Raw genomic sequence first — 12343 nt, forward strand, 5'->3', positions numbered from 1 at the left:
AATATTTATTTGGTAAATGTTTTCACAAGGATAGGGAAGTTTAATCTTCAGAGACCTACTAAGTATAAATAGTATAGACCTACAAAGTATAGAAAGTATAATCCTACAAAAATGCTAATTATAGTTTTCAAATAAGGAAATCAATGCAGGGATGGGATTTAAGGTAAAATGACTTTCCTTATGACCACAGATCCCAAATCATAGAGATGGGATTTGAATATAGATCTTCTGACTCTGAATGGCAGGATTATGGGATATATTATTAAATGGAGTAGTATTGTTAGTTAAACTGGCTACATGACCATGGGAGAAATTAGGGTGGGCCTGGGTGCAGACAGCAGAAAACAAATTTACTATACCCTGCCTTTCTATTCTTTTTGGCTTGATTTTGATGGAAATCTGCAGTGAACTGAGTTCAGGATTCTCAATCTAAAGATAAGGGGTAGAAGACAGAGAAGATGACCATTATTACATAAGCAACATACTAGGGAATGTGGAAAAACTGAAATAGTTTCCAGGTAAAGAGGCCATTGAAAGCTAAAAATTTTATTAGATGTAGGACTCAAATGAAAATATTTCCAACATAAATAAGTTTAACATTACAGGATATTCAAGTTACACATAGCAACTGTATGTTCTTGATGTAATGTATTACAACTATTCTTTTCATGAGAAAATATGCAAAAATCATTTTTGAAAATGATAAGTATTTTGGAAAGAGGTAGGAAGATAACTGCTACTCTGCTTCCAGTTAAAATGAATGTTAATTTTATTTTTTTTCAGTCCTGCATCCATGGATATGTTTATTGATTTTAGAGAGCAAGGAAGGGGAAGGAGGACAGAGGCACATCAATCAGTTGCCTTCCATATGAGCCCACACTGTGGATCAAACATGCAACCTAGGTATGTGCCCTGACTGGGAATGGAACCCACAACCTTTAGGTGTATAAGATGATGCTCCAATCAACTGAGCCACCTAGCCAAGCAGAATGTTAAGTTTTTAAAATCTGTGATGACAGAGAAAGACTGGTGAATTGCGAACGGGAAAACATTTTAAGCAGAGGGAGCACAAGAAAATATGTTTAATTGCTAAAAACCAAACACAGTCACAAATTAAAGGCACAAACAATGGTTAAACAAACTGCATAAATTTCTACCTCCTCTATAATGGCTCTTTATGTGTTAAAAAAATTATCTCATGGCTTTCATAGTTTTTTAAAACTTACCTGACAGCCTGGTAATCCAGTGTCTCTGCTGTACAGGGAAAATGAGCCTCTCTCCGATGTTTTCCCTATAAAACAAAGAAAATATATAAAAACCCTCATTTGTTGACAGAATTCAATTTCTAGACCACTCATGGTAATTATATTGGGGTTTGAAAGTATAGAGAACAAATTAGAAAAAAGAAGATAAAATCCAATAAATAAAATTTTAAAAGCTTATTATCATTCCAATCAGTGTAATAGTCAAATTCTAACTTACTACATATAATAGCATGTATTTTATTAAATGCTTTCTTTTCATCAAGAAACGTTAAAAAATAGTCAAAAGAATGGGTATCTATATAGCCAACAGTATTATACATGTACCCATTAGTGAGAACTACATTTTCCCATATTTGCCGTAAGGGAGATTAAATATTTCTCCCTTTCTCTGTCAGAAATGAAAACAGTATAGACGCAGTTCAAATCTCACCCCAGACCTCAAGGTAACCATTATCATAAAGATGGTATATGATTCTCATGTATATTTTGAACCTTTTAATGTATATATTCATTTAAACAACATACATCACTGTGTTTAATACATTTAAACAGAAGAGATTTCATGGTATCCTTTGAAATTTGCATTTCATGCAACATTATGTTTTTGAGGTATGTTATTAGACACCTAGTTCACTCATTTTTACTGTTATAAAATGTCCTCTTACACAAATAAAATTACAGTTGATATATGCCCCTACAGAAGAAGTTAGTTTCTACTTTTTTGTTATCATGGAGAATGCTGAAACAAATATCCTTGCACAAGTCTTATACACACAAGTAAGAGTTTCTCCAGGACAGACACAAAGAAAAGAAACTGCTGGTTTAAAGGATGTAGACTATCAACTTTATAGATATCATCTCACTATTCCCTGTAGTCATCATGCCAATTTACACTCTTCCCAGAAATATATAAGAATTCCTGTTGGAAGTGCATCTGCAGTTGAAAATTCAAATGGCCAAGTGTCAGGAATGGTATGGGCCTGCTCTAGAGGGAGAACAGATGTCTCCCTGTACTGACAATTAACAGCAGTGTTCTGACTCATTTGTTTTTTAAAACACTGGAGTTTCAGTATGTTCAGTAAAATGAACCTACAAATATTATATAGTTTTCAACTAAACAGTCCCTGACAAATAGACATGTTGTTTAATAAGATTTCTGCAGGAATCGTGGTTTGATGTTAATATCAAAGATGGCGGCACAAATAAACAATGACAATGGCAGAGCTAACTCTTTTTCTCCATTCCAAGGTAAAAATAACAATATTATTAAATATGACAAGTTACCTCAAATATTTAAAGTTCTTGAGGTTATATGAACTTCACTATAATTGTATATTATATGAGTTATTAGCTTGCAATTGTATAAAATGCATAGTTCATTAATTTAAAAAACTCCACACATACATGGATGGCTCAAAATTGTCTGCTGATATGGTGCATAATTAAAAAAATCTTGGAGACATATGGACTAATATTCAATCATTTTTTTATACATGCCACATAGGCCAACTCATGTAGAACTCTTACAGCTCTAAATTTGGCACCTACTGAAACTTTAGATATCTAAAATAATTCCTGTAATAACAAGGTAGTTATTAGAAAATACTCTAATAATTAGGTGTCCAGTTTTGATCCCACTAGAATTATTATAGCATATGTCTTTAAAAAAGCACTTACTGGCTATGACTGATGAAGCACATGTTCAGGTAATGACACTCATAAAAATGCAGATTTATGAAAACAGGTTAATTTAATGTGATCTATTTGCCTCACATTCTCACCATGAAGTAATATGTTCTACATAAAGAATTTTAATTTGCAAAATATACATATTAAACAAAAAGAAAAAATTGTAACTCTTTAAGGATATGTCATTTACAACTAAGACTGCCTGTTAGAGACAAGGTGATACATTGGGGTTTTCAAGTCTACTCTTTTTACTCTTGGAATCTGACCTCACAAAACTATTAAAATGATTGTGCATTTGCAATTTTGACACATATCCCTCCCCATGCCTCATGAAAATGGATCAGAAACCCTGCTGGAGAAAAAAAGGTGGCAGAGGTTGAAGGGGAAATGCCAACTCAGAATGATTAGCAGAGGGACTACTGGCAAAAAATAAAGAACAGCCTACCTGTATGGTTTGGGGGTATTACTTTACTAATCGAATGAATTGAGTTTATAAGATATTAAAAATCATAAGTAAATCATTAAGAAAGTCTTGCCTTGGAATACCTCATAAAAATAAATTGTACATTTATCACCCCCGCTCCTTTTAAGAACTTGGGTCACAATTTAAGATTTTAAATGATTGGAAAGCTTTGTAATTTTGCCTCTTTGCTTTTATGACCCATTATGAGAAGAACTGAGTTAATGCCAAACCTTGATAATAAATATTACCCTCCAACTACTCTATTGTTTCTTTGGAAAAATATGCTTCACTTTATGAGGCAATCGCCATACAAAATATGGCAGCTATCATTAAGCAGTTTCTCCTCTTCAATTAAAAAAAAAATCATGTCTCATATCCTTGGCAGAACTGAACTGGCAGACTGCATTAACATTTAAACAAACACCTTAGAGTTTAAAAAAAAAAAAAAACTATACCAATGGTTTGTCATTTATCACAATGTAATAATAACTAATGACTGGCTGAAATATGTACTAAGCCTTTTCTACCTGGCAAATTCATTTTCCTGAAACATTATTTCAAACAACCAGTAAAGACTTAAAACTAAGCAACAACTTAAGGTATGTTTTATTTTTCATTCAAATATACTAGTAAGGAAGTCTTTTCTAACAATGTATTGTTGGGAGGTAAAGGGAACAAAGTAAGAGATCAATATTAGCTCTGTTTTTAATAAAGTACAGCTTTCAAATATGTACAATTATCTGTGTGGAGGCTACCCATTAAATGCATTGTTTTAAAAAAATAAATTTTTAAAATTTACTTTCCTGTGCCTATTAAGATTTCTAAACTTCCTTTCACAAAGGATATTCAAATCAGAGAAAATAAAAACTAACTTAAAAAAACTTATTGGTGTAGCAATTAGTTTAACAAAAACTAATATAGGTTAAAACCATTACAAAAAGTTTCTTCTGTAACAAAAAGTTGATAGATTGTTTTAAAAATAATACTTGACCTATTCAAATGAGATTTTGAATTAGATATACATTTTATTTCATCTTTCATTTATTGGGAACTCGTTATTTCTTAGTGACTGAGAAATTTGGGTCTTCCTGAAATACAATAATGTGTACTCAGTCTGAGATTTAGAAGACATTTCTCTTTTATTTTTTCAAAAAAAATTATTTTGTCTATTTTTTTCAAAATTACTTTAAGTCTATTTTGACAACGAAAACTTCTGGCTACTGTTTCTGCTAATTTTTACATAAATATTATATATAAATGCAGTACATGCACAATGTTAACATGAAAGTCAGCTGAACACAGTTTAAGAACTATTAGATATACGTAACTGAACATGTATCTAATTTTCCTTGCAACGCCTATAAAGAAAATAGTACAAAGAATTTATTGGATATTCTAGTAGAGGGATTTTATTTGTGTATGGGTACTTGTGCAACAGAGGCCCTTTTGGCAGTCTTTTAAAAATAATGTGTTTAAAATGCACAAAACAAAATACACAATATTATAAAATATATTGATTTGTTATCATTGAAATGTTTGAAAAAAACCCAAATTCCTAGCATGGTATATATGATATTTTTAACATTTAACATTAGATAAGATCTAGAAGCAGTTTTACCAACAATGCCAAGTTCAAAGCATAAATGATAGTTTAAGATCTTGGCAACAACGGTATCATGCTATGAAAATCTGAGAACTGCTCAAGAAATGATAGATGATTTTGGCAAATTTGTACAGTATTTAAAACAAAAATTCAGAGAAGAGTGAAAAACTTAAGTTCAAGAATTTATTTTACCTGGTTGTTTGTGTAAGATGCATAAACTATTGGAGGCAATTACTGTAACACATTTTCTCATAATTAAAAAAAGGGAATTCATCTTGTTCCCTACCAATAACATTTATGATGCAACAGTAAGTTCCAACTCTCCACTGCCTTCTTAATTTTCAAAAATACAAACAAATGTTAGTATTAGCCTATAAGAGCTCTTCAAAAGATAATTTTGCCTACATTCTTTTATTGTTGACACTGTTACAGATGTCCCCATTCCTCCCTTCTGCCTAATCCCTTCACCTTCTTTCATCTAGTCTCCCCCTCATTGCATCCCTCACAGCTGTCAGTCTGTTCCATGTGTCCAAGCCTGTTTCTATTTTGTTTTTCACTATATTCTGTTCATTAGATTCCACATACAAGTGAGTGAGGTCATGTGGTATTTGTCTTTATCTGACTGGCTTATTTCACTTAGCATAATAATCTCCAGGTCCAAAAGTTAAGATTTCATTCTTTTTAATAGCCAAGTAGTATTCTATTGTGTAAATATACCAGTTTTTTTAACACACTCATCTATTTTTTAAAAGATTATTTTATTATATTTTTTCTATTACCATTTATCTCCCTTATACCTTCTTCCACACGCCCCCCCGCAACCTCAATCACCTTATTGTTGTCTCTGTCCATGAGCCCCTTTTAGCTTGATCCCTCCACTGCTATTTGGCAGTATTTGTGGTTGCATACAAATTTTTGAAATATTTGTTTTAGTTCTGAGATATGTCATTGGTATCTTGATAGGAATTCTGTTGAATCCATAGATTCCTTTGTGTAGTATGGACACTTTAATGTTATTTCTTCTTATCCATGAACACTGTATATCCTTCCCCTTATTTGTATCTTCTTCAATTTCTTTCTTCAGTCTTATAATTTTCTGAGTACAGGTCTTTTACCTGCTTGGTTAAATTTATTCCTAGGTATTTATTCTTTTTGAAGCAATTATGAATGGAATTGTTTTTCTTAATTTCCCTTTCTGATAGTTCATTATTGGCATTAAAATGCAGTTGATATCTGAATATTAATTTTGTATCCTGCTACTGAATTCATTTATCAGTTCTAGTAGTTTCTTGATGGAATCTTTGGTGATGTCTTATTGTGGGCCTCTTTGGGTTCATTTTATTTGGGACTCTCTCTGTTTCCTGGACTTGTGTGTCTTTTTCTCCATCACCAGGTTAGGACAGCTTTCAGTCATTATTTCTTCAAATAGGTTCTCAATCCACTACTCTCTTCTGTTTCTGGTATTGCCATGATATGGATGTCATTACTCTTCATGTTATTCTAAAGGTCCCTTCAATTCTCATTTTTTAAAATTATTTTCTTTTTGCTTATCTGCCTGGGTGTTTTTTTCTACTTTGTCTTCCAAATCACTGATTCAATCCTCTGCTTCATTTAACCTACTGTTTATTACTTCCAGTGTATTATTTATTTCAGGTACTGCACTCTTTATTTCTGGATGGTCTTTCCTCATGCTCTTGAGTATCTTTATAATCATTACTCTAAATTCTCTATCTGGTAAACTGCTTGCCTCCATTCCATTTAGCTCCTCCTCTGAAGAATTTCTCTTGTTCTTTCATTTGGAGTCTGTTCTTTTTGTCTTCCTATTTTGGCTGCTTCTTTGTGTTTGTTTCTATGATTTAGGTAGATCTGTAAAGACTCTGGTGGAGACCTACATCAGACACTGCCTGTGACTGGCCCTGGGCAAACCTGTTTGGAGCTATCAGTAATGCTCAGATTGCGGCTCCCTCTGCTGGGCCTGAGTACATGCAGGAAGAACCAAGCTGCGCATCAAGGCCCACTTTTACCAGCACCAGGCCCAGAGCAGGGTTGGCTAATTTCAAAACTCCCAGAGATCTGCTTCTGCCCGTATGCTGTCTGTTAGACTTAATCATTAAAAGAGCCTCCAGATGTACTCCTCAGAGGCTGGGCTCAAGCTCCACAGGGTGGGGCAAGAGGAATTCCTGGGGATGGGGCATTGCTTCACCTCAGGCTGATGTCACATAGAGAGGAGTGCTCTGCTCAAGAAAGATGGCTTCTGCAGTATGGAGAATGACTCAGCACAGGGACCCTGGCAGCCGATCCTTCAACTCTCTCCCCAGGGCCACCAACCCTATACTCTCCTCATATGGTTCTAGTCCACTCTGTCCTTACTCTGCCGGAGTCCTGAGTAAGTGGCTGGAAACAAAATTTTGTGCATCGGCCCTTTAAGAGTTTCTCTGTGTCTCTCGCTGCCACTCCCTGGAGGAGAGAAACCTTGCTGTTCTTCACAGCCTGATGTTATCTGGGTTCCATCCCTCTTCTGGTACTCTAGGCTAGTAAGTTCAGCTTGGGGGTTTAGACCCCATACTTTTCATGAGGAATACCCCCAGCCACTGAAATTTACCCTTAGAACTTCAGCTGCCACCCATGGGAGCCCAGCCAGCCCTCTCACACCTCTGGACTTCCTACTCGTCTTCACGTGGTGATGTGGTTTCTTCCATAAGTCCTTGGTTACCTATCCACTCATCTACTGATAGGCAGTTGGACTGTATCCAGATCGTGGCTATTGTAAACAATGGTGCTATGAACATAAGGGTATATATAGTCTTTCAAATTGGTGTTTTGGGATTTTTAGAATATATTCCCAGAAGTGAGACTGCAGGGTCAAAATGCAGTTACATATACTTTATTTTTAAATTTTTTATTTTTAAAGATTCTGTTTATTTACTTTCAGAGAGGGAAAGGGAAGAAGGAAGATAGGAAGAGAAACATCGATATGTGGGAGAAATGTCAACTGGTTGCCTCTCACACAATCCCAACTGGGGACCTACCCTGCAACCCAGGCATGTGCCCTTACTGGGAATGAGGAATCAAACTGGTGACTTTTCAGTTCACAGGCTGGTGCTCAATCCACTGAGCCACACAAGCCAGGGCCCGTTCTTACTTTAAATATTCATTTACTAATCCTGTAAAAGTTACAAAAATATACCCACTACATTAAAAAAAATTTTTTGTGAACTTTGTTATTTTTTTATTCTTGTTTATTGTATTACAGTTGTCCCAATTTTTTCCCCTTTGCCCTCCTCTGCCCAGCCCATCCCCCACTACCACAATCAATCCCCACACCGTTGTTCATGTCCATGGGTCATTCATACATGTTCTTTGACTAATCTCTTTTCTTTCCAACATTACCCCATCACCCTTCTCTTCTGGCAGCTGTCAAGTTTGTTCCATATTTCCAGGTCTCTGGTTCTCTTTTGCTCGTTAGTTTATTTTGTTCGTTAGATTCCGCTTATAAGAGAGATCGTATGGTATTTGTTTTTCACCTCCTGGCTTATTTCACTTACCATAATATTCTCTAGTTCCATCCACACTGTCACAAAAGCTTCCTTTTTCTTTCCTTCTGCTGTGCAGTGTTCCATTCTATAAATGTACCACGGTTTTTAAATCCACTTCTATTGATGGGCACTTAGGCTGTTTCTAACACTTGGCTATTGTAATACATAGGGCTGCTATGATCATAGGGGGATATAAAATTTTTTTTGAATTGGTGTTTTAGGATTCTTAGTATACATTCCCAGCAGTGGAATCACTGCGTCAGTAGGCAGTTCCATTTTTAATTTTCTGAGGAAATTCTACACTGTTTTCCACAGTGGCTCCACCAGTCTGCATTCCCACCAATAGTGCATAAGGGTTTCCTTTTCTCCACACCCCTGCCAGCACTTGTTTGTTTTTATTAATGACTGCCATTCTGACAGGTGTGAGGTGACACCTCATTGTGGTTTTAATTCATATCTCTCTGATGGCTAGTGATGTTGAACACTTTTTTATATGTCTGTGGGCCATGTATAACCTCCTTGGAGAAGTATCTATTCCGGTCCTTTGCCCATTTTTTAATTGGATTGTTTGTGTTCCTGGCATTGAACCATATGAGTTCTTTACGTGCTTTGGAAATCAAACACTTGTCTGATTTATATTGGCAAATATGTTCTCCCATATAGTCTGGTTCCCTTTTCATTTTAATGATGGTTTCGTTAGTCATGCAAAAGCTTTTTAATTTGATGTAGTCCCATTTGTTTATTTTTTCCTTTATTTCCCTTGCTCTACAGCATATATTGGCAAAAATATTGCTACATGGGACATCTGAAATTTTACTTCCTGTATTTTTCTCTAGGATTGTTATGGTAGCATAACTTCTATTTAAGTCTTTTATCCATTTTGAGTTCATTCTGGTCTATGGTATAAGTTGGTGGTCTAGTTTCATGTTTTTGTATGTCCAGTCCAGTTCTCCCAACACCATTTATTGAAGAGGCTATTTTTACTCAATTGTACATCCGTGCCCCCTTTATCAAATATCAATTAACTACAGAGACATGGGTTTATTTCTGGGCTCTCTATTCTGTAGATCTATGTGTCTGTTCTATTCCAGTACCAGACTGTTTTGATTATGGTGGCCTCGTAGTATAGTCTGACATCAGGTACTGTGATTCCTCCTACTTTGTTCTTCTTTCTCAAGATTGGAGTCGTTTCTGGTTCCATATATATTTTTGAAATATCTGTTCTAAATCTGTTAAGTATGTCATTAGTATGTATTACATACTAAATCTGTAAGTATGAAGTATTTTAATAGGAATTGCATTGAATCTATAGGGTGCTTTGGGTAGCATGGACATTTTAATGATGTTAATTCTTTGAACCCATGAACATGGTATATGCTTCCATATATTCTTATCATCCCCAATTTCTTTCTTCAGTGTTCTATAGTTTTATAGAACACTATAAAGTATAGTTTTATAGTCTTTTACTTTCATGTTTAAATTTATTCCTAGGTACTTTATTTTTTGTTATTGTTGCTATAGTAAATGGGATTTTTTTCTTAGTCTCAGTTCATTATTGGTGTAAAGGAATGCCATGGATTTCTGAATACTGTGTATCCTGCTATTTTGATACAAATTGACATATTAGGTCGAGCAGTTTTTTGGTGGAGACTAAAGGGTTTTCTATGTATACTATCATGTCATCTGCAAATAAGGACAGTTTTATTCTCTCCTTTCCAATTTGGATGCCTTTTATTTCTTCTTGTCCAATCACTGTGGCTAGGACCTCCAGCACTGTATGTTGCATAAAAGTGGTAGAAGTGGATACTTTTGTCTTGATTCTGATCTTAAGGGAAACATTTTTAGTTTTTGCCCACTAAGTATGATGGTAGCTGTAGGTTTTTCTTATGTGGCCTTTATTATGTTGAGGTATACTCCCTCTATTCCCACTTTACTGAATGTTTTTTTTTAATCATAAATGGATGCTAGATTTTATCAAGTGCTTTTTCTGCATCTATTGATATGATCATGTGGTTTTTGTGTTTCATTTTGCTTGTGATGTATCACATTTATTGATTTGTGAATATTGTGCTATCCTTGCATCCCTGGAATAAATCCCACTCACTCATGGTGTATGGTATTTTTAATGTATTGCTGGATCCAGTTTTCTAGTATTTTGTTGAGAATTTAGTGTCTATGTTCATCAGAGATATTGGGCTGTAATTTTTTTGTCTTTGTTGTGTCTTTACCTGGTTTTGGGAGTCGGGTAATACTAGGCTTGTAAAAAGTTTGGGACTCTTCCCTCTTCTAGAATTTTTGGTGGAATAGTTTGAGAAGGATAGGAGTCGGTTCTTCTTCAAATATTTGGTAAAATTCAAGGCAGTTCCACTTTTAATTTTTTGGAGGAAACTCCATACTGCTTTCCACAATGGCTATACCAGTCTGCATTTCCACCAACAGTGCACAATGGTTCCCTTGCCCGCTTCCTTCCTAGCATTTGTTTGTTGATTTATTGATGGTAGCCATTCTCACAGGTGTGAGGTGATAACTCATTGTAGTTTTAACTTGCATCTCTCTGATGAGTAGTGACATAAAGCTTTTTTTTTTTTTCAGTTGATTGGCCGTCTGTACATGCTCTTTGGTGAGGTGTCTATTCAGGTCCTTTGCCCATTTTTTAATTGGATTGTTTGTCTTCATGATGTTGAGTTGTATAAATTCTTTATAAAGAACTTAACTCCTTATCAGATGTATCACTGGCGAATATGTTCTCCCATACAGTGGGTTATCTCAGCAAGGGCACAAGACTGCCTCTACTCTTTTGACAGAGAACACAGTCAACAGCCAAGCTGATGCTGGGAGTGGAAAGGCCTAATTCTATATTCCCATTCCTCTCCAACCCAACCACAAATATTCAGGAGTTGACTACATGGAAGAATTTGAGTTCAATATATTCCATCAAACACATATGGCTATTCACTCTGACAGATGGTGGGGTTATGAGATGAAGACCCAAGCCTCTCTCCCTCAATAGGTGACAACTAGTGGAAAAGTTTACAGACTATGTGGATGAAAAACCAGTTTCATAATCAAGGTCAGGTGTCTTGAAGTCCACATCCAAAATGGACTGTGGGTCGTTATGGAGGAGTGGAGAAGGAACTGTCTATGGCTAAGGCAATTCATAGAGTGTACTGAATTAAGAAGGGAACCTTAAGAGTTGAGAAAGCACCCCCAGGGAAGTGGAAGAAAGAATGGGAAGTGACAAGAGTCCTCTTGGAGGGTCATTTAATTGGGTAGAATATGCCACACTTAATTTTGGGAACCCTGGTTGTAAGTACTGAGATTTTAAGTCCAGTTTTGCTAACTCCTTGAAGGTGAGAGGAGTTACAGGATTCCCACGTCATTTCTCAGTAATCAGAATTGCCAAATGAAAAAAAATGACCTTTTCCAAGATCAGAGACTCGGTTTTCAATGTGAGTTTGGAGGTGGTCTAGTCCAACTCCGACTCAATGCAGCACTAACGTAGAATATAGCCTCATTAAGAAAGGTCCACTGGTTACTGTATTCTACTTTGTAATGTACATTTTAAGCATAATGCTTAAAAACAAACAAACAAACAAACAAACAAACAAACAAACAAAACCTAAAGAGCCAGGCTGGTGAGGGATGTGGAAATCAGTTAAAAGAACTGGGATGTTAATTTAGAGAAGAGAAAATCTAGAAGTGTGGTCTCTACTTTTCATTACTCACTGAGCTATCATGCCAAGGAGTAATTGGAGACTACACTGTCAGGTCTCAGTGAAGAGACCTA

At 35.4% G+C, this 12343-nt stretch overlaps 1 protein-coding gene across 4 annotated transcripts in view; it reads right to left on the bottom strand.

Moving 5' to 3' along the window:
• TCF12 (transcription factor 12) overlaps window positions 1-12343 on the bottom strand; it is a 351976-nt gene that overhangs the window by 111235 nt on the left and 228398 nt on the right. For all 4 annotated transcript variants that reach the window (XM_054565372.1, XM_054565371.1, XM_054565370.1 and 1 more), the window contains exon 6: window positions 1227-1291. In XM_054565372.1, the coding sequence (XP_054421347.1) occupies window positions 1227-1291 (65 nt within the window). The remainder of the gene's footprint in view (window positions 1-1226; window positions 1292-12343) is intronic.

The sequence above is a fragment of the Pteronotus mesoamericanus genome, unplaced genomic scaffold (genome assembly GCF_021234165.1).
Source record: "Pteronotus mesoamericanus isolate MK-2021 breed Mesoamerican mustached bat unplaced genomic scaffold, CSHL_Meso_final contig_164, whole genome shotgun sequence".
Classification (NCBI taxonomy): Eukaryota; Metazoa; Chordata; class Mammalia; order Chiroptera; family Mormoopidae; genus Pteronotus; species Pteronotus mesoamericanus.